Genomic DNA, 23,936 nt, shown 5'->3' with positions numbered 1-23,936 from the left:
ACATAATAGCCTATACATGCCGAAATGTTCTCCTAAGCCGACTAAGAAGAAAGTACCAAAACTTGCTAGCCGGTGTGATGACTTCGACGACGGCACGATCACGCAAAAAGAGACGAGTCCAAGAAACCTAGAATAGGTGACAAGCAAACACCGAATGAGTATATAACTCAGTAAGCCATAAGCATTCCACAACCATCCATTAATAAAATTATCACAACAGGAAACAATGAAATGAGGTTAAGTACTCCATCCATACCAAACTATACCATAGTTCCTTAAACCCTATGGTTCAATCTCATACCAAGTCCTACATTGGCCTTTCATACATCATTTTATTTTCGTTATAATCATACAATTAAATGAACTTTCACCTATTCCACAATGAACCTTATGTACGTGACTTCAACTATAATCGTCACATAGGTTCAAAACTTACCAAGCTCAACTCCAAATATAAACATAGCGCCTATTAGCCATGAACTCAAGGTACTTACCTTTTCCGCTGTCCAAAATTGACTCGGTAAAGTCGCACCCTTCATGTAAATAATTTATAGAAAATATATATTGGGTTCGCACACATAGTGCTTAATAATCAACCGCGCACACTTAGTGCCATGCACTTTAAACTCACACACTTAGTGCTGTACAATTTAAACCCGCACACTTAGTGCCAATCTCATGACCGTGAACACTTATTGCCCGCACACTTAGTGTCGAAAACCAGCCACTCAATAGGCTTCACTTCCTTTTTACATTCGACAAATTTCATCTCTACTTACATATACATTTGTATACATTTCATCTCATTAAACACAATGGTATAGGTATTACGATCCTTTAAACCAATACCAAAGATATGCTTAATGACTTACTTGTGTTGGGTAAGATGGTTCCAACTCGGCTACTCGATGATCTTTTCTTTGCCTTTGCTCGATTCTCCTCCTTTAACTCCTTGAGCTCAATCTAGTTACATGCATGGCCAAACTTCCTCCTAATTCTCTTCCAAACCAAACATGAAGCAAGAACTCCTTCCTCCTCCCTTAGAATTTTCGGTCAAAAGAGGATGAAAAAGGATGAACAAGTTTTTCTTTTCCTTTCTTTAGCTCACGGCAATGGGGGGGGGAAACAACCACTCATTTTTTTGTTTTTCCTTTCTTTATTACCCATACTCCTTATTTTATTTTTTTCCTACATACCTCACTAGGCCAACATGTTCCCAACATGTTTCCACCCATAGCATGGCCAACCACTAGCTCAAATTTTGGGTAATTTGACATGCAAACCCATCATTTTCACAACATGCATTAATAGACCATTTTAAATTAGCCTATCATATTTTCACCATGTCTCATATCGATCCCTATTTAATAATTTCTCATACAATTGGCAAAATTGGAGAATGAAACTTCCACATACTCATGTACACACATAATAAGCATAGAATATGGAAATTAATTATTTTTATGACTCGGTTTTGTGGTCCCGAAACCACTTCCCGACTAGGGTCAATTTTGGGCTGTTACATGGTCATTCGAGTCGTCTCAATGACCACTATTACACTTTGGATCCGAAAAAGTTTGAGGTGTTACAACTTTATACCATAAAGAGATTTTTGTTGTCGACATACTAATTCAGACTCCCTCTAAGCAACAAAGCTTGATAGTTGCTCCATATAAATTTCTTCAGTCAAATCACCATGAAGAGAAGCATTTTTAATATTAGATTGATAAATGGTCTAGTGATTCATTGCAACAAAGGAGATAAAGGTCGAACCGAGGTAATCTCGGCAACTAGAGAGAAAGTTTCTCTATAATCAAGACCAAAGACCTATGTAAATCCTTGGGCAACTAGACGTGCCATTAAATAATTCATCTTGCCATTCGATCCAACTTTTACAGTATAAACCCATTGGAAACCAACTGCAGATTTACTAGGCTGTAAAGGAACTAGATCCCAAGTATGATTATTAAAAAGAGAATTCATTTCCTCAACCCTTAACAAAAGGAGCGAACCTTTGAGCGATAACTGAAGAAGTGTCATCATTCTTCGGACAATCCCAAGAAAAATGTTCCAAAGATCTACAACAAAAATAAGTTTTTGTCAACTTCCTGCATTTACTTCGATGCTTTTTCCCACAATGAACACAGGTTGGAATATCATAATCTCTTGTAGGACATCTCACATTACCTGCTGATACTGACAGTTGACAATCTCAAGCTCTATCAGCTCTAGAAAATCTTGAGGTCGTTCTCCTAAACTCACGAGTTTCTTTAGCTTGTTTAGATGTTTAATACAACCTAGAAGGCCCCATTCATTTCCCAATAGCTCGAGAGAATTAAATTTTCCTATCAAGACCCAAGGATTGTTCCACCATTTTAGATTGTTCAATCAAGTCAACAAACTCCTTAATTCTATGAGAAACCAACTGAACTCTAAGTTCATCTTGCAATTCCTGAAGGAACCGCTTACAACTCTTTTTTTCTATTGGCACAAGTTCCAAGGCATATTAGCTGAGTTGAAGAAACTCTTACTCATAATCCATCACAGACATCTCACCTTGTTTCAACGTTAAGAACTCATATTTACAGTCTTCCAAATATAATTCGCCAAAGTATTTCTTTTGAAATTCAGACTAAAAAAATTCCCAATCAATCTAATCCACTGACACATGGCGGGTAATCGTCTACCACCACAAATATGCCTCTTCTTTCAAAAGAGAGACAGCACATGTGACACATTCTCGCGGAGTACACTTGAGTTGTTGCAATACTCAATTTGTTGATTCCAACCAAACATCAATTGATGACGGATCGATCTCTTTTAAACCCATAAATTTTGTGGCACCATATTTCCACAATTCATTTATCAGTGCTTGCTGAGTTATCGGCGCTGGAATAGCTGAAGGAGTAGCTCCAACTACTCATGGAAGAGCTTTTGCTATAGCACGGAGCAAATTTTCATCACTATGACCATCGAGTCTAGGTCCAGCATCTCTAGGATGTTGGGCACTAGCTGAGTCCATAACAAGTGTTTCTGACCCAATTCTGCTTTCATTCTTAGTTAGAGAACCATAACTATTTACATCATGATCAGCATCATTTCCGACTTCTACAGAAATATTTAGCTATAAAACAAAAAAAAATGTAATCATCATCCAAATCTCGACTTAGACTCAAGTTAATTGTGGCATGTACTTTTAGACTCAATTCTTAACTCGATCTAATCTAAGAATCGACTAAACCTAAAGTTTTGATACCACTAAATGTGACACCTTATATCCGATCCAATTAGAGGATCCGAATATCAAATGTTACATTCAATTGCCAAAGCCACCTATTTTTCTATCTCACTTTATTAAAATGGTAGCGTAGTGGTAAAATTATTATTTTTTAAATATTAGTAGCATTTCTACTTATTTTACGTAAAAACCCCTGTAAAATTAGATTTCACAATATATCTATATTCAAATCATCTCCCAAATCAATTCCCAGCACTTCGATATTCCGAAACATACCACAAACTAAGCGTATCACATTAAAACCATTTAATTGAATAATAATATTATAGTTATTGCAACCAAAAGTTAAAATTTTCATGTCACACATAAATAACTATAGTCAAATGACTTTACTAAAAACTAAGTACATGCCAACTTGAAACAAATCAAAATATACAAACTTTGTTGAGTCCAAGATTTATCGATTGGATGCTGACGACTTTAAGTACAAGATCTCAAAATGCACCTAGCCTACATATGAAAACAAGACCATACAGTGAGTAATAATTCCAATGATATTACTATAACTCACTTAATATAGCATGAAATTTAGATGATTAGACTCAGTTGATTTGTTTCTTCCTTAGATCAATTAAAGTATGTTCATATCAAAGTTTATCAAATACATTAATTTACACATGTATCCCAGATAAAAAAATGTGATATTTTAACTAACCAATCTATTTTAACGAACTTATTAACACTTTATGCTAACGAAGTATGTAACTCATTTCGGCATATCGCATTATGGTACCAATTTGAATCAAAACATTCTTCGTATTCAACATTTATGTTCGTTAATACACAGCTCGAATCCAAGCTAATTTACGGATCCTACTAAAACTATAATTTGGCACCCAGTGCCTCATCGATACATCCTAAACTAAACAAATTGCGTCCAGCACTCATCAATCCATCCGAACCAAAAGTTAAAATTTTCATGTCACACATAAATAACTATAGTCAAATGACTTTACTAAAAACTAAGTACATGCCAACTTGAAACAAATCAAAATATACAAACTTTGTTGAGTCCAAGATTTATCGATTGGATGCTGACGACTTTAAGTACAAGATCTCAAAATGCACCTAGCCTACATATGAAAACAAGACCATACAGTGAGTAATAATTCCAATGATATTACTATAACTCACTTAATATAGCATGAAATTTAGATGATTAGACTTAGTTGATTTGTTTCTTCCTTAGATCAATTAAAGTATGTTCATATCAAAGTTTATCAAATACATTAATTTACACATGTATCCCAGATAAAAAATGTGATATTTTAACTAACCAATCTATTTTAACGAACTTATTAACACTTTATGCTAACGAAGTATGTAACTCATTTCGGCATATCGCATTATGGTACCAATTTGAATCAAAACATTCTTCGTATTCAACATTTATGTTCGTTAATACACAGCTCGAATCCAAGCTAATTTACGGATCCTACTAAAACTATAATTTGGCACCCAGTGCCTCATCGATACATCCTAAACTAAACAAATTGCGTCCAGCACTCATCAATCCATCCGAAGCAATAATCGTGCCCAGCAATTGTCGGCACATCTGATGGTTAATGCACCCAACGCTCATCGACCTATAGTCGAAGTAATTCTATATCAGTACATCCTATGTAAACAATTCGTGCCCAACATTTATCGGCTCAATTAAAGTAGTAATTGTGAGAGCCACGATTGGGACATTCGAAGAAAAATGTGCCTAGCGCTCATCGACTTATAGTTGAAGTAGTTTTTTTTACCCGATTCTATAACTCGTTAATTATTCTCAACTTTGCCCAACAATTACTACAACAACCCATAGTCTAATTTCATTCACAGATTAGTTTTCATTCTATTGATCTCAACAACAACAACTCTTCTGTCGAATGTCATTTCATATAAAACATGGCATGATTCGTCTCATGTTCAAGCCAAATGCACAGCTTTACTAAATTATACTATTTCAAAATTTCTACAATTTAACTCTCTATATCAATAATCAATCTCAATTTCATATTTCTAGTCAATCACTCATGTGTAACTTCCATCGTTTTGCCAACTTACCTAACAATAAAAATAAAATAGAAAATAAATAATAAGTTGAGTTATAGTGATACTTACAGGGAATTTCGAACTATTCGTCGGTGACTTTAGCTTTTTCCTTCGCTCTTAAGGAAATCGGGTCGTCGGTAGCTACGAATTAACATAAACAAATAACACCATCAATAATCAACTCAATTCACAATCAATTATTATCTCAAACAAACTTTACCTTTAATTCAATTTAGTTCTTAAAACCGAAACAAGCATAACTCTCGATTCTAATCGTTAATTTATAGTCTCACTTCATTTCCTTATATTTTAGACCCTCTATTATCGATTTCTAACAAAATCACATAATTACTCTACCTGATACCCACTTTAATTTCTCAGGTGAAAAATCTAATATCCAACTTCAGAATCTAGTCCTTTTTCATGTATATACTAAAAATCTATCAATTTAACATAGAAAACATAGAGAAATCATTAATGGTAACTTCTTAAAACCTTAACAGTTTTACAAATTAATACACAAGTTAGTTAAATTAAGATTCCCCGATCTCAAAAACATAATATTTATAAGAAGAGTATTAAATTGCACTAACCAATTATGATTGAAGCTTGAAAACCCTAAGCAAATATCTTTTCTTTGGCTTTATTTCTTTTCTTTCTTTCGTGCGTGGAAGGATGGAGAAGACAATCTTCTATATCCTTCCACTTAACTCATTTAAAACTTTATTTTCTTTATTTTTATAATAAATAATAATAGTAATACAACAGCCCACGTTTTTTAGCCACATATTTGGCATGTTTTATTGTCATCTTAAACTTTTGTGCTATTTGCAATTTTAATTTGTTTAACTATTTTCAATTAAATTTATAGCAATCTAACTTTAATACTCAAATCAACTAAATTACTTATCATTGATTTAATTCATTTATAACATAACTCCATAAATATTTTTATTAATTATTTACAGACTCGGTTCACTAAAACGAAACCCGAAACCATATTTTTTACACCACTGTATCGGGTTGTTACATAGATGGCATAATAGTCCTAACCAATTTGCTCAATTTCGATTCATCAAACTATGAACCTTTTAGATTACCTACTAATATAAGTTGTCTGCTCGTAATATGATCTGACTACATAATGCAACTTAGTATTAGTTAATCGTTAGATAATCATTAAGCCAATATTTGCTTACACTTTACTTTGCGTGCAAAAATTGTTGAGGATAAATACAAATGATATTAATGTGAATAATAAAATTTTAATAAATCAATCTATTCGAAAAATTACAAGTAAAAATGATGAATAGACTACACTCAGAGTACTAGATCCTAACAACTATATCATATTTATGACAAACATTAGTACCAACGACCTATGTATCAGTATTTAGGTGTCTATTTGATTGATTCAGCCCTCGAACTTTGTTTTAAGGCTCGTTTGAGTTTAGTTTTCATTCATGATGTTTTGTTAATGCTTATAATTAATAATTGCATGAATTGCATATGTTTTGAATTAAAATGTTTATGTTCTTGTCCCAAGTTTTTGGGTAATTGGATTTGTATATTTGGTTGTTTGAGTCGTTTCAATGACCAGTATGACGCTTCAGATCCGACCAAGTTTGAGGTGTTACAACTTTAGACCATAAAGAAATTTTTGTAGTTGACATACTAATTCACACTCCCCCTAAGCAATAAAGCTCGACAGTTTCTCCATATAAATTTCAACCAAATCACCATGAAGAAAAGTATTTTTAATAGTCAATTGATGAATGGTTCAGTGATTCATTGCAACAAAGGAGATTAAAAGTCGAACCGAGGTCATCTTGGTAACTAAAGAGAAAGTTTTTCCATAATCAAGACTGGAACCTATATAAATCCTTGGGCAACTAGACGTGTCGTTAAATAGTGGATCTTGCCATCATGTCCAACTTTCAGAGTATAAACCCATTGGAAACCAACTATAGATTCAGTAGGTTGTAAAGGAACTAGATGTCAAGTATGATTATCAAAAAGAGCATTCATTTCCTCCACTATAACTTGTTGCCATTCATGACTTCCATAATAACATTGGAAATAGGTACATTGGATACATTTGAAATAAGGTATAATAGGAGGGTGATGGACGGTGATAACTCAAATTATAAACGGGATAAGGCAACTACCTAAGGCAAGAGCAGAAGTGGAGAAGATGGTAGTGTAGAAAATGAGACACTTGGAACATCTACCTAATTTGTATATGAAGAAGAATGATTAGATGCATGTGTAGCGTAAAGTTGAGAAGGATTAGTGAGTGGTGTATCACTAAAAATACGAAAGATGGGAACTAAGAGAGCTTCAATATCTGGTTTATAATAGTATCAATCAGTTGATCAAATTGATAAATCTAAATGTATTAAATAACATAAAAATAGGACAATAATCCAACTACAGTTCAGCGTCCAGCTAAGAAGAAAAGCTTCCCTTTCTTTTTGGGAATCATTTCTTTTGTAAGCCATCAATTATTTACACTTTGTATCAACCGTCCATTAGCTTTTGAAAAGAAAATAGAATTAAAAAAAAAAAAAAGGTGACCAAGGAAAAAAGCCAGAAAACTCTATATAAAAGGGCAAAAATTCCACCAATAATTACAGACCCGAATAAAAATTATTTAAAAAAAAAACCCCGAAAGAATTAATAAAAAGAAAAACAAAGATTCTCAAAACTCGGATGAGTTCACACATGACCCGTCTTTTCCACCACCGAATCGGAACTTAGTCCGAGTCATGAATCCCGAGTCAAGCAATGCCTCCCAGTCCACTTCCTCTTGCTCCTCCTCACTCCCCCTTTTCAACGTCTCCCACATCTTCCTTGCTTTCTCCCTGGTCAGACCATTTGTCGTCCGCTCCACCTTCGCCAACTCCTCCACTGCACCGGCCGCCTTAGCCAATCCCTTAAACCTCAACCCTGCTTGACTCAATCCATATAAAACCGCTACACAACCTTCCCGAGTCGGCTCATCCAACTCACTCCCTTTCAACAATTTCACCAAACAATCCACCGCACCCGAATCCAACATCGCAGCCCGCCCGTCCGAACCCGAAGCCAAGTTACACAGGATAAGGAATACCCGACCCGTCATATGACCGGATTTAACCATACTTAATAAAACCGGAACCGACCCGATTTTAACCAATTTAGTCCTATTGCTCTGAACGAGTGAGAGGTGGTAAAGCGCCAAAGCCGAGTCATGCCGAGTCCGCTCACTCCCTGATCTTAACATGCGCATGAGAGGTTGCAAAGCTCCCAAAACCCCAATGGCGGTCTTGTTATGATCATCAAGTGCTAAGCTAAAGAGTGCACCACAAGCATGTTCCTGCGCTTCAGGGGATCCCGATTTCAACACATCGATCAAATCAGGAACCAATCCTGACCGTACGATCTTAACCTTGTTGGTTTTTTCCAATGACAAGTTGACCAAAACTGCGACCGAGTTCACTTGAATATTTACGTACCGAGAAACGATCAAAGACCTGAAAGCAGAAAGTACACGTGGCGTGCAAAGAACAACCCTGGAACTCTCTTGTGTTCTTGTTTTCTTCCTTAACGTAATCAATGCCTCTTCAATGTCGAAAACTTGATGACTTTTCAGTTTTGTAAGAAAATACTCTTCTTCTTCGTTAATGTTTGGGGTCGTTAAGGTCTCGATCTCGGAGGAAGATGAAGCTGATGAGTAGCAACTCGGACTATCAGCGAGTTGCAATGGCTGAGTTGGTGTAGTAGTGACAGCAGAAACCGATTCCTCCGAGCTAGAACGAATTAACTCAGTCACCGCATGATCCAACTTCACCGAAGGAACATCTTTTTCGATTTGGGTTTTTGGCTTTTTGGACGATAATGAACGAACAAGTTCCTCAGCTTTAGAAAAATCAAAGGGTTTAGGAGGGTTTATAAGATGAGTTTGACACCAGTTAACAATGGTGGATTTAAGAGCAAGGTTAGGGATAACAGTGGAGAAATCAGGGACTGAACCATCTTTAAGAATGGGCGCGAAGTCTAATTTTTTACAAGCTTCAACACAAACTCTTTCAAAAGTATGACCTGATGAAACTATAACAGGATCAGCCATTAAAGACCCTGAAATGGGACAAAAAAATTCTTCAGGGATTGACTTGGATTGAACCTGATGACCAGATTGAGATGTTTTCGCAGATGATGATCTGTGAAACGAAATCTTCCATTTTTGTTTCTTTGATACAACTTTCTCATCTTTCCCAGAAATTGAATGAAAGAAATCTTTATGATGATGAGTTGGTGTTTTATGAATCACCAGTTTCATCAAAGCTTCTTGAAACTCCATGGTTGAAGTTGTTGAATCAAAGCACCATTTCAGGAAAGTTGAAAAGAAAGAAACAAATTGTGTAATGTTACAAAGAAGACATAATGAATGAGAGAAGAAAAGGAAAAGTGGTAGATCATCAAAAACTAAACAAAACAGAAAAGCTTTGAAATTGGTTTTGGTTGATGAAATGATGATTTGGGATTGAGGTTTCAGTTTCCAGTTAGGATTCTGATTGTTTTTTAGACCAAATAAAAAAGTTGGTATTAAAGAAGCTCTCAAACTCTTAGTGACCCACTTACTGAGCTTTTTACTTGCTTTCAAACTTTTATCACTTTCATTTTTAAATTGAAATCTAATTGGTTTAATTTAAAATAAAATTTATTAACTTTGAAAAATCATTAAGAGAATAAAAAATATTTCAAATAACTCTTCATTTTAATTACATCATTTATAATTATGTAAATAATATTGAAATAAAATAATAGTAAAATTACCGAATGTCGAATAATAATAACTAAGCATCTTAAATAAGAATGAAAATCATATATATATATATTATGATGGAAACAAAGCCTATTAAATAACGTTAAAATATGATTTTTCTAATAATTCTTTAGATGTTATTTTTGAATGAAAATGTCTTCCTAATGCATATATTTATAGTGATAAAAATTAATTTTAATCTATATATGTAACTCTAAAACTAATTAAGTCAGAATTAATGTAATTTAATATTGATCCAAAGTCTAATTAAGTGATAATAAATATTATGTTGATAATAAAAACAAAAAAATATTTTTACAATTTATAAATATATTTAAAAATAAAGTTAAATTTTAAGAATTGAGATTAGAGTTCAATTTATTTATTTTACATAAAAAAATAGATAAAATTATTTTTACTAAAAATTACCAATTAACTATTAATTTTTAAATTTAAAGTCAAAATATTAATTTCAATTTTTTTTGTTTAGTTATTAAAAACTAAGTTCAAAGTAATTTTAAATACAATTAAATTAAATTTTATGAATTTTATTCAAAACCACCTTATCTAATTGAGATAGGATTATCTGAACATATTCTACCTATTCTAAGTGAAACAACTGCTGAAATTAGATAATCTAATTGAATTATAAAAAAAATTACTAAAATTTAAATTAAAGATGGAGAACTTAAAAACAACTAACTTCCTAAAAATAATTAAAATAAAATTATATTCATACCAAATTTAAAAATATAACTTCCTAAAGATAATTAAAATAAAATTTAATTAAAACTAAGTACTACTAGTATTACAAAATGTTTAAATGTTTTTTTGTGTTCATTTTCTTCTTCAATTTACTAGTTTTTATTAAATGTGTTGCACCTGAATATACACATTTAATTATTTTAATTTTTAATAATTTAATTTAATTTGTATAATTAATGTTAGTAATCATTGTTAATATATAAATGAAATATATATAATTTTATAAAAATTATTTTTGCATAGAATATTTAAAAGATGAACATTTCTCACTTTAATATTTATTGTTTTTATTTGTAAAAAAACCCAATGTTAATAAATTAGTTATATTATAAATGTATTATATAGTATTGTTATTTTGAGTTCTAAAATAAATTATGTGTATGTTGCAAGTGTTAGGTAATATTTTTGACTATAATAGACTCATATCTAAAATATATTTCAATTTGTTATTTCAATTAATTTTGTTAATAAAATAATTATAACTAGTTTTAGTTTAAATATTATATTGATAATATTTTATCATATGTGCTATTTTGATAATAAAGTAAATATTGCATGCACGGTTAGATTATATCTGTTTGTTAGTTTATTTTTTAATTTGTTACTATGTTTCTAATTAGACCAAATCTTTAAACTGTGGTTTTCAGATGTCATTATTTTTTCTGTTAAGTTTGTTAGTCATGTTTACTTATTGTTCCTTTATTTTAGTTGAGAACGTCGGTGTAATTACCTATAAAAGGCATTATTTTGATGGAATAAATACAATTCAACTTATTATTTTCTTCTACCTCTAATAGTGGTATCAGAGCTAGGTTGTTGGAGTGAGTGTCTTTCAGTTGTGAATTATAATATCTTTCGAGAGTTTTGTTCAACCTACTATTCCACGATTTGATGGTTATTATGACCATTGGAGCATGTTTATGGAAAAATTTTCAAGGTCTAATGAATATTGGCCAATTGTTGACAAGGGCATTCAGGAACCAAATGTTGGTGATGTTTTAATAGATGCTCAAAATGTAGAGCTTGAGGCACCAAATTTGAAAGATTTAAAGACAAGGAATTATCTTTTTCAAGTCATTGATCATTAAATCATGGAAATAATTTGTAACATTCCCAACCCAGCCTATATGGTAGTCCTGAGTCAAAGAAATCACATTAACCACCAAAGTGACTCAGACTTTTTTTTAAATCAATTTTCAAATCTAAACCTATTTTATACAAGTAAATTTTCCAACGAAATTATTAAGAATATAGCAGTGGCAAATATGTACCATACTCTAAAATAAATAAACCTATTTTTATCAGATATATATATGAATTAAACTCAATCTCATTGTAAACCCCTAATAATAAATATAAATAACAGTTCAACTAATTTCAAGACTTCTTAATAATCCATATCATGCATCCTAAATGATCAGTTTTAAAACCTTATATCCTATGCCATGGATCCATAAACAATAATAATGACAATATCAATAATGAGAATGGAATTAATAATAATATTCTTAGATAAAGTCCATGACAAGCTGAGACGCTCCGTATGTCGAGCCCATGTCCTAGTATGTTTAGTTGACTCCAGCCAATACTGCACTGCAGTAGGAGTCATACCAGAAACTCCCTTAAATGTTTCAGACCCATTTGATTGGAGTCTCTCCACTATGGTAACGAGGCTCCCCGATCCTCCTCAGGCACTAGTAACCCATTTTAAAATCCTCAATATTGCCTGAGTTATCGTATCATCGTTGTTTTCTCGACTGTTTTCCATTCTTCCACCTCCATTAGCAATGGAGTTCTCAACATAATCATCCTCATAATTATGGTCCCCACCCTGAACAGTGGGTAGTTCTATAGATGTAGCCTTACGAGGTCTACCCCTACCACGCCTGCCTTGGGTACTTATTCTAAATGCGAGTGTTTAAGAAATCTAAAGTTATCTAGAATTTTCCATACAAGGTTCGCACATATTAGTTTTGGATTATAACTAGAATTCAAAGTTTCAGTTTATTAATAGTTTTATTCAAAAGTTTGTACTTGAACTAAAGTATACCGATAGTTCAATAATTTTATTCGGTTCATCAAAAATGATCAAAATCTCATTCATTCATCATAAACAATTTAATATTTTTAATTTATTTATTTATCATAATTAAACACCAAATAAACTATTGTGGAATTGACACCGAAGTCTCAAGCTTGTCTCTTTGCAACCAAAGAGTTAGTTTTAACAGATTCTCATGATATGGTTTCTTCCAAAATACCCCTTCTATATAACCATGTATGCATGCATGCATCTTTTATATATTTTTACGATATGATTTTTAGAAAACTTAGGCTCTGATACCACCAAATATAATTTCCAACCCAGCTTAAGCGATAGTCTCGAGTCGAAGAGATCACATTAACCACCAAAGTGGATCGATCTTTTTTTAAATCAATTTTCAAATCTAAACCTATTTTATACAAGTAAATTTTCCAACGAAATTATCAAGAATATAGCATCGGCAAATAATTATCATACTCTAAAATAAATAGACATATTTTTATCAGATATATATAAGAACTAAACTCAATCTCATCGTAAAACCCTAATAATAAATATAAATAATAGTTCAACTAATTTCAAGACTTCCTAATAATCTATATCATGCATCCTAAATGATCAATTTTAAAACCTTATATCCTATGCCATGGATCCATAAACAATAATAATGACAATATAAAAAATGAGAACAGAATTAATAATAATATTCTTAGATAAAGTCCACAACAAGCTGAGGCCCTTTGTATGTCGAGCCCATGTCCTAGTCTATTGGATTATCTAAAAAGATGAAAAATAGGAGAGTGGGCTAAAAAGGCTCAGTAGGAGATACTGAACATCTTTACAATAAATCATTTCAATATTCGAACATGCATGTCAATCATTATAATCAAATTCACATAATAACCTTAACAATATGATAATTCAGTTTCTGTCACCGTAGACAAGCAGACATTAACACTCAATCGAATTTAATTGAACAATTCAACTATAGAGTTATAATATCATTCATAGTGGGTATATGCACATTTGTCAGTTCAGTCGTTTCATCATGTGCCTTTCAATGAGGATGCATAGTATGTCATGCAACATTTGTTTAACGTTTCTTTTAACATTCGTTAATCCTACCCCCGGCCATTAGCTCTCCAAATAGGGAGTTCCTTAGAACCCCCTCTACCTTTTTACTCCGGCCATGGACTTTTACCACTACATTCTTTTAGTTACAGGTAAAAGTTGTCGTTCGGTTGAGAATCCACAACCACTTACAAATAAAAGCTGTCAGAGGGATTGTGGACGCCTAGTAAATAAAGTCGCAGTTGGAATCTGCTCAGTCTGTGAATACATAACGAACATTCATTTATACAGTATGAACTGTCGTTCTTCTACCTTTCATAACATCCCCCCATGTATATGCAATATAATTAGATCTTTCAATTCGTTCATTCAATAATCGTTCAACATTCTATCTCATAGTAAAAATAGGGAAATAAATATATCAATCATTGAGGCATGCGAAACATTTATTTGGCATGTATAATAATTAGTAAATATATATAATCATTCACATATTTAAACACTAATTTCTAAGCAATTATATTCTATTGGTAACCATAAAATAATTCACGAATTTATGCCATCAATCATAAACATTTAAATCATAAATTCATTCATTCATGTGCTTATCCATTCTATTCTTAGTCCGGAACCTAATTGTAAAATCTAGTTCTCTAAATGCTATTAAAAACCTAATCAGGGACTAAATTGCTTAAAATAAATAAAGATTTAGCAAAGCTATAATTTTTAGGTTTCAAGGGTCACACGACCGTGTGACCAGCCCGTGTGTGAAGTCCCATGCCATGTACAATGCCTAAGGGTGAAGGTGCAAGAGCCACACGGTCGTGTGTGAGGCTTTAAGCCGTGTGTGATGCAAAGGGGGTGAGGTGCAAGATCCACACGGGTATGTGCGAGTCTCCAGGCGGTGTGTGAAGCGAGAATGCAAGGGAAAACAAGGGAATATGGTTGTGTTAGGGACCATGTGACCCGCACAGGTGAGCCACACGCCCGTGTAGTTGACCATGTGTACCTGGGCAGTTTCAAATTTTGATATGATTTTTCACAAAAAGTCACCCACCTTGCTTTCTAGGGGTCTCAAGTGACTACCCCACGTTCAAGCTCGATCCAAACACCTACAATGGCCTTTCAATTGGTAAAATGGGATGATTAATGAGGGGTTTTCAAGATTTGAGGGGTTTTTTGACAAAAACTTTAAAGATTCAATAGTGGATTGAAAGATTTGTTAAAGCTCGTTGTTACCCAAAATTAGAAGGTCCTAATTTGCAGGGAACGAGATACTTGTTGATTTTTTACAAGGACTCAACGAGTAAGCAACTCAAACTCCAATGATTTTGATGAAAACGATGGATTAGGGCTTGATTGCAAGGATTCAAGAATTCAAAAAAAAAATTCCAGTAGTGAGGTTTTGAGAACAAAATGTAATAGAGAGTTTTCTGAGATTATAGAAACACAATAGTAGAGGTAGGGTTTTTAATTTGCTTAAATAATAAATAGGATTTTTAGTTGAATTAGGAACAAACTTTTAAAGAATTAGGTTGAACAAGAGTTTGAGGTTTAATGGGCAAATAGCCCATTTGTCTGAGAATCATCAAAAATAGGATGGCTAATGTGGATGGAGCTTTTGGAATTGAGGGGAAAGATGTAATTTAGGATGCTTGGACCTTGGTTCTTTATACTTTCTACCAAGCTCTTAACCACTAAGCTAGGATTTAATTCTTAATAATTTTTAAAAATCTAACCTTATATTATTTGGGATGTTACACAATTCTTTTTAAAGATATGTCAAAGAAAATTGGAGTTCCATGAAGAAGAAGTATCTCGTGAAAGTTGGAAATTTTCGATTATGAAAACGATTTATTGTATGGTGAAAGTATAATTTTTTTTTCAAAATCAAGCCAGTTTGTGATGTTTATAGTAATAAACATTCTATCGAAAAGTAGTTGTGTTTTATGCGAGACGGATTTGAATTGTTCCCAACTTTCAACTGAATGGTCTTCTCTGCTAGCATTGTACCCCGAATTTTATCGAGTGTGGGCTCAAACAACAAAGAACCAAATACAGAACCAAAAACGATTTATTACTTTCAGTAGAAAAGTAATTCTCTCAATAAAAGTTGGTAGAAATTATTATTCTAAAAAGATAGAATTTATTCTAAGAAAATAAATTCCAACTACTTTTTGTTAGAATAATAATATATGAAACTTATGTGTAAAACTTGTCTATCAATAGCTCTACCAGTATTACCTATTTATAGGAAGAGATAGGAGAATCCTGGTTGAATTGGAATAGCACAAATAATATTTATTTAATATAAAACACTTCTCTAGCCTAACTAGGTGAGAGGGGGTGACACATCCTAGATAATAACACTAGGGTTGCCGCTCCTCATATGTAATATGAGGGGTTTAAGGTCTTTCTTGTATTGGATCTAATTATATGCGCTTCTTGGACTTTTGACATAGCACTTTAAAATTTAATTCAACACAATTTTTTTTTCTATTTCCCAAAACAAATATTGTTTATTAATTGATTTAATTAATCAAATTAACTAAATTAATTTTCTAATTAAATAATTTTCTTAACCAATTCTAATTCCGTTGATGTCATGACAACTTTAGCGTAGAAGAATCTGTGAGAAAATATATTTAATTTTCATATTCAGGGGATTCATAGTGACTAATTAATTTAATTCTATTTTCGAACTTTAATTCGAAAATTTTAAATTAATTCATATGCCATTTCTATACATAGTGAGAAAACACATTCATTTGTGAATGCGACCCATATCTCTAGTTAAGTTTGTCAATTATATTGATGCAACTAGCTATAAAAGAATGATTTTGACGGAATAAACACAATTCAATTTATTATTTTCTTCTACCTCTAATATCCATAATAATAATGTTGAAAACGGTTCATAAAAATATTCAATGTATAAACTTGTTATTTATTTAAGATAAACTTTTTATTTAATGAAGAAACATTTTAATTTATTTTAAGGTCTTTAGTAAAATTGTATCTAAAGTAATTTTAATATGTTTTTTAATTACTACTATTAATAAAGTAATTATAATATTAATAATCTCTTATCATATTTACTAAAAAAAGTGAAAGCAGAAAACTACTTGCACGATTAGATTATTAGCATTATACTTCTCATATTCATATATCACTTTCTTATTTTTTACATAAAAATAAACATTATTAAAATAAAAAATTGTTGTTTTTCAAACACAGAAATTAATAGATGCAAATAAAATATTAATAAAAAATTATGGATAAATGAATTACTAGTAAAAAGTCAAGGTAATTAATGAAAATGAAATGTTAATAAAATGGGTAAAAGACACTTACCCCGTCCTTGGAGATTTTGTATAAAATACTGTCGGAAGTAAATTTTAAAAGAAAATTCAACTAAACCATTGTTCATATTTTCTATTAATGTAACAAAAGTAAATGGCAAAAATTCATTTAATAAATAGAGCGTTTAGTGTATTTTTCATCAAATTTCAGGGGATTGTTAATGGATGATATTAAATTGTTGTGAAATGATTTTACTTTTTTTAATCAACTTGCTTTTAGTAAGCCGTCTCAAATACGTTGAGGCAATGATTAATGCTGTTGAATCACGCAACAAGGTTCACAGCTTTAAATTTACACTTTTCTTTTGGCTTAAACATGCTTTGATTCCATTACTTACCCATTAAAAACCTGAAATTAAATTATGGAATGATGGACCCTCCACGGGTTGGTATTGTCTTTAATCGAGTTGGGATTTTACCTCTTAAGTCCGCGAACAAGTTCAAAATGATGATTTAATTTGATAATACTATAAAATCAAGAGACAAAATTCCAACTCGATCAATAACAAAATCGATGCATTGAAAAACTCATCTAACTAATTGTTTCCTAGTTTTGTGGTGAGGCAATGGGCAATACAACCTTCCTAAATTTATTAATGAAATCTTAAGTGCTAAGTTGTTGTAGCATTTGAAAAGTGTTTTTTATTTGACCTTTTAAGTGTTTTAGGCTGGATGACATCTCTTTTCTTTAAAACAATTATTGCCACTCCTGTTATGTCTTCTTCCTTTTCTTTCCCCTCCCCTTTAGTGATTTCTTTTCGATATTCAAGACAATGAAAATGGGTTGGAATTCACTTTAGAATGTTCATCTTTTCCCATTTTGTTTATGATAAAAAAAATTTGTTAAAATTTCAACCTTAGATCTATTAGATATTATTGATGTCTTGAAAGAGGATTATTGTAGGAGAGGAAAAAGTGTGGGAGACATTAGACTTAAAACACACTGTTTAAATATTATTTGATAAATTTTCAAAGATATTCTATTATAAATATTTCTAAAAAAATAAATTCTCAAGCAAATGAAAAAATAATCAACAATATTCAAAAAATATATATTTATTTTACATTATAAATAAATTAAATAATGACAGTATTTGGTTTGGTTCATGTAATTACAAAATCTTAACTTATATTTCATAAACGATTCAAATACCTCGGTTTTCGATTTTTTTTCGAGAGAAAAATGAAGGAGAAGATTGGTAAAGTGAGAATAATAAATGTTGAAAATGAGTATAGGAGTCAATTAAATTAAAATAATGTTAGAAGTTATTTTGATTGTGAAGGATGTCCAAAATCAACACAAGCAAGGGTCCCATGATATTGATATCAATTGGATTGGTCTTATATTACCATATTTACTTTTATTAAAGTAGATTCTATGCCTTTACAAATTGTCATCATTTACCCTTTTTGTTTGTATACAAGTCAAAAGAATGATGCAGAAAGTAGTTAATGGTTTTTGGATTATTTTCTTAAATAACTATTTATTTGAATATTTGGATTTTTAAAAAAATATTATAATTATTATTCGGAGTAAAAAAAATTTACAAATGATATTATTTGGGTTATTATTTAATCTCAAGACTCTATTAATATATATTAAATCATGATATATTTACGATGTGGGTGAAAATTTTATAATGTCATCATTTATTATATTTTCTTATTGATTATATATAAAAAACAAAAATACCCTCATAATAATATAATTTAATTTATAAAAATATTTTAATCATTATCCATTTAAATTAATGCCAAATAAACTAGTGAGGTTTATATAGAATAGATTAATAAACTAACCAAAAAAGTCAAAATTTGTTTTCAATAAAAAAAAAAGTTAAAAGTTTCTTCCTGAAAGTTGAATGATATTAAATATGCTTAAGAAATGTCCCCTAAACATTGATAAAACAAAAATTTAAAATACGTGATAAAAAATTTAACATAAATTTTTTTTTGACTCCCTCTCCAACTCATAAATAGGAGAATACTACGCTTTAGCATACTTGAATATACGTCCACGTATATTAGCAACAATATACATGTCAATTAAATTAAGACTCAATCGACAAATCACTTTTATTTTTAATTTTTAGCTATTATTTTTTCTAAAATTCAATTATCGAGTTTAGTTAAAGACAAGTAATATTAACCTTAATTAATATTAATACAGGTAATTAAACATGAAAAATATTTAAAAAAATTCCTAATTATTATTATGGTGAATTATCATTCATAATTTATTTGATTGAGTAAGGTGATTAAACATTTACTTACGATGAATTGATTTTATGTAATTGTATTAAGAATCGGATTTATATATTTTATAATTTTATGAATTTTAAAATATCTTTTTTTTATTAATATATTTTGTTTAGATATCTTATTTGTTCTTTTAATTGATAAACAACTTTTAAATTTTTTATTTATATTGTTATAAATAATTTTTTATTAAAAGATATATAGTTTAAAATTAAATTTATTAATAATGTTATTAATATCGTATAATAAATCATGTTTAGTCATTTGTGATAAGTATAACACAACTTATCATATTATTAAATTAATACATTATGTTATTATATATTTTATACTATTATTAAATTTAAATTTTACAAATGTTAATAATTATTAATTTTTTATATTTATTATACATATAACTATAGTATTAAAAATATTTTATATTAGATTATTTTAAAAAAAATTGTTTCACTTTTTAATTTAACATAAAATTTTATTATTAATTGCTTTTCCTATTAATAAAATTTTAATATAAATATTCAATGATTATAAATACATTTTCCTAAATAATAATTATTTATTTTAAGTAATATCATAAAAGTATATTGATTGTTAATGCCTATTATGGTTGCTCACTTATAAATTTGGGCTTTTTCAAGCTTTGAGTTGGATTTATCTCGGGCTTAGGGTTAGATCGGTCTAAAACTCAAATTTTTACGAACTCAGGCTTTTCTCGGGCTTAAATTTGTTATGGACTCTAGTTTCTCGAGCTCGAATCGGCATGGACGGACTTTCGGGCTTGAGCCTATTTTGCCAACTTTACTTAAGCGGCCTTGATCCTTTAGGCCAAGTTGTTGCGGCCTTTGGTGGACTTGGCTTGCCTAGTTCGATTGTCAAGATATTTGGGCCCAATTTAGTAGTGTATTAATAAGTCCTTAGCTTAATGATAAGGTTAAAATCTTAGGAACTTTAAAATTTTAAGTTCAAGGTTTACTTTGTGTAAACTATGTGTGAATTTTTTGGTCCATATTTATTACGGTTTATGTCTCACCCAATGTTGGTCCTATATAGATTTGTTTTGGTCTAAGTTTAAATATTTTTTGGTTATTATTTCTATCGAGCTTTTTTAATTATTAAGTTTGGTTATAGTTATTCTATATTCCTTGTAATTGTATTTGTGATTATACTTGTAATTTCAAAAAATATTTACATATATTAACTGAAAAATACTTAGAATATAATTAAATTAATAATAATTAAAACATTTTCATAACTAATTGGATATTTATTATTTTAAATTAAAACTGAATGAATATAAAGATTGAAGATAAAAAATAAATAAAATAATAATCAATTAAAAATTGTAAAATTATCTTTTTATTCAAAATTTATTTAATAAATGAACTTTAAGGTCAATGTATTTTAAAATCATATTTAAAGGGGATAAGTGGGCGTTTTTTCAATCCATAAAAGTAAGTGAATTTTTTTATCAAACTTTTGGGGTTTGAATACTTTTCCCAAATAAAAATAAACAAGATATCTTTTAATAATAATTTAAAACATATTCATCCAATATCATTTAAAACATATACTATTTTTAAATTTTCATTGATCAAAATAAAAAACGTTTTCTAAGGTAGATTAATTAATTCATTTAATGAATGAAATTATACAATTCAAAAAAAAAAATCAAACACTCGTCGTAAATGATGAATGATAAGTTTCATCAACACAATAAAGGCTTTAGCCTTAACATCAATAAAACATTATGACACGTTGACAATTAGATTTGTTACAACTTAAACACGACATATCTGGAGTGATTGCAAACACTTAATACGATAAAGAAATTAGCCTCAGATGGTCCAAAACAGCAAGCAAAAATCGATAAAAGAATCGAGCATTCACTAAACTAGAGAGGGAGATAGCAAAATCATCCCTGAAATCACTTGTAAAACTAATATTACATGTATAAGTAAGACTAAAAAACATATTACAAAAGTAGACAAAAACTTCTAAAACTAAAGACTTATTAAACAATGGAAAAACAAACAAAAAAAAACATATAAAAATTAAGACAATATGGGTCCAAATCGACATGTGAAATAATTTATTATTCTAAAATACTTTCAAAATATAAACAGATTAAGAAGTTGACGAAGGGCCACCCACTTTCCAAGAAAAAAACTACTGGTGGCCGGTAGAGTTTTAGCTAATGACAGACACCGTCATTTGTCTATCACAACTTGTGAAGACAACAAAGATACCCATAAAATAGATCTGCAAATTGAAAAAAAAATATATGTGTAATGAATGAAAAGAAGAAAGAAAGATATAATTGATGGGAGAGGAAAAAGGCGGGTAATAGCCGACTCAAAGGCTGGCATCTCCACTGAGCAAAACAAAATATAAAAAGTAAACGACTTAGAGATAAAAAGAGAAAAAGTAAAATAAATAATTTTTTAATATGCTAAGATGAACTACTCTAAGGCCTACCATATTCGGCCCAAATCAACTGTGATATTTTTGAATTTATTTAATTTTGTAAATGAGTTAGTATTTATTTTGAAATAATCTTTTATATTTTTAAATTGTAGTCATTATATTCATAACTATATTAAAAGTACACTTAAAAATTATTTTGATTCAATTTTTTTTATTTTGGATCGATATTTCGCTCGATTTCTGATCCAATCGATCCGATTTCTGAAAATTATATATAAAAAAATTTTGGGCTGAAATGGGCTCCCAAATAACTTCCAAATGGGCCTGAACTCAAGTACAAAAGTGATTACGAAATCATAGGCGACGCGTTCTTCTTAAACAATACGTGGCGTCTTATAATTGGAGAGCTTTAACCCAACAATCCAGCGGTCACCGTATCTCTCCCCTACCCAAAATTATAAAGGCCGATTTCAACACGGAATTCATTCGTATTCAATACACGACTTGGCTTAGCCCCCAAGACACCCTTTCTATATAACAAGGAAGTCATCCCCCTCCTCCGGTATCTCACTGAAAATAAAAAAGAAATATCATCATGGCCGGAGGAACCGAAGCTTTTCCTGATTTGGGTAAACATTGTCAATTTTCAGGTTGTCATCAATTAGATTTTCTTCCTTTCAAATGCCAAGCTTGTCATAAGGTACATTCTCTTCTCTCATATTATCATTCGTAATTCGATTTGTATGAAGTTTAAAACAATTCAATTTTGATTATGGGTTTAGATTCAAAATCTGTTGAATATCAACTCTTAAAGGATACGACTTTATGAATCAATTTTGTTAAGAACATAGGCTTTATGCTTTTTTTGGTGTTTTCTTTTCGTAGATAATAGGTTTGGGTCAACTCTTAAAAAGATATGACACTATGAAAGATATTATGAAATAGGAAAACAGGGTTTATGTTTTTTCTAATGTTTTCATTTCGTAGGTAACAAGTTTGGATTCAAAATCTGTTGAATATCAACTCTTAAAAGTATAGGACTTTATGAATCAATTTTGCTTGGATTAGGAAAATAGGGTTATGCTTTTTCTAATATTTTCTTTTCATAGATAAGAGATTTGGATTCAAAATTTATTGAATGTCAGTCTTTAAGATATTATTGTGTTAGGATAAGGATCGGTTTTTATATTTTTTTCTGTCGACTTTTGTTGGTATTAACTTTTTGTACAACCTATGTAGGTGTTTTGTGTGGAACATAGATCGTGTAAGTCTCATGAATGTCCGGAACCGGAACATAACAGTAGGAAGGTGATTATTTGTGAAATCTGTTCTACGTCGATCGAAATAACGGGCAAAGAAGATCAAGAGAAGATGATATTGGAGAAACATGAGAAGTCTGGGAATTGTGATCCAAGGAAGAAGAAGAAACCAACTTGCCCCGTTAAAAGATGTAAAGAAACGTTGACATTCTCTAATAGAACCATTTGCAAGACATGTCGATTGGAGGTTTGTTTGAAACACCGGTTTCCAGCTGATCATGCTTGCAAACAGGCTTCTTCCTCCACCACTCCAGCGGCAGCCGCTGGAGGAAGCTGGAACGAGAAGTTCTTGGTGGCTTTTGGTTTAAGGAATGGGAAAGATTGTGGCAAGAGTGGGCGACCTTCATCATCGACTACTCCATTTTTAAAGGCCTATTAGGACTTTTATGGTTTATGAGACACTATTGTAAATGCTAACTCTTTGAATCCTCTATAAGAATTCAATATTTACGAAGAGTTGGATTATATTTTATCTTCTCTAATTAAAAAATGAGTAAATCAATCTTTTTTATTAAATTAAAGAGCAAATTTGTCATTTCATTTAAAA

General features: G+C 30.7%; 2 protein-coding genes and 1 long non-coding RNA gene across 3 annotated transcripts; 1 reads left to right on the top strand and 2 right to left on the bottom strand.

The window, feature by feature from the left end:
* Window positions 1-4,129: 4,129 nt before the first annotated feature.
* On the bottom strand, window positions 4,130-6,032 carry LOC121219587 (uncharacterized). Its single transcript, XR_005916455.1, has 3 exons — window positions 5,932-6,032; window positions 5,408-5,479; window positions 4,130-4,371 (listed from the first exon to the last, which is right to left on the bottom strand). It is a non-coding gene; the product is annotated as an uncharacterized lncRNA (long non-coding RNA).
* A 1,879-nt stretch (window positions 6,033-7,911) lies between these two features.
* On the bottom strand, window positions 7,912-9,934 carry LOC107958591 (U-box domain-containing protein 40). The gene has a single exon (XM_016894404.2). The coding sequence runs from the start codon at window positions 9,678-9,680 to the stop codon at window positions 8,040-8,042; it is 1,641 nt and encodes a 546-aa protein (XP_016749893.2). The 5' UTR covers window positions 9,681-9,934; the 3' UTR covers window positions 7,912-8,039.
* A 12,629-nt stretch (window positions 9,935-22,563) lies between these two features.
* On the top strand, window positions 22,564-23,854 carry LOC107958592 (zinc finger AN1 domain-containing stress-associated protein 12). Its single transcript, XM_016894405.2, has 2 exons — window positions 22,564-22,770; window positions 23,310-23,854. Exons 1-2 carry the CDS (start codon window positions 22,666-22,668, stop codon window positions 23,766-23,768), a joined length of 564 nt encoding a protein of 187 aa, XP_016749894.1. The 5' UTR covers window positions 22,564-22,665; the 3' UTR covers window positions 23,769-23,854.
* The last annotated feature ends 82 nt before the right edge of the window (window positions 23,855-23,936 follow it).

Source organism: Gossypium hirsutum, chromosome D07 (genome assembly GCF_007990345.1).
Source record: "Gossypium hirsutum isolate 1008001.06 chromosome D07, Gossypium_hirsutum_v2.1, whole genome shotgun sequence".
In the NCBI taxonomy this organism is placed as follows: Eukaryota; Viridiplantae; Streptophyta; class Magnoliopsida; order Malvales; family Malvaceae; genus Gossypium; species Gossypium hirsutum.
This window is presented reverse-complemented; position numbering and strand designations above follow the sequence as displayed.

What these genes read in the sequence shown, in the direction of transcription:
- LOC107958591 (XM_016894404.2), bottom strand. Translation starts at nt 9,680, where the DNA reads ATGGAGTTTCAAGAAGCTTTGATGAAACTGGTGATTCATAAAACACCA.
- LOC107958592 (XM_016894405.2), top strand. Translation starts at nt 22,666, where the DNA reads ATGGCCGGAGGAACCGAAGCTTTTCCTGATTTGGGTAAACATTGTCAA. An exon ending in AATGCCAAGCTTGTCATAAG is followed by an intron (nt 22,771 to 23,309) that starts GTACATTCTCTT and finishes CAACCTATGTAG; the next exon opens with GTGTTTTGTGTGGAACATAG.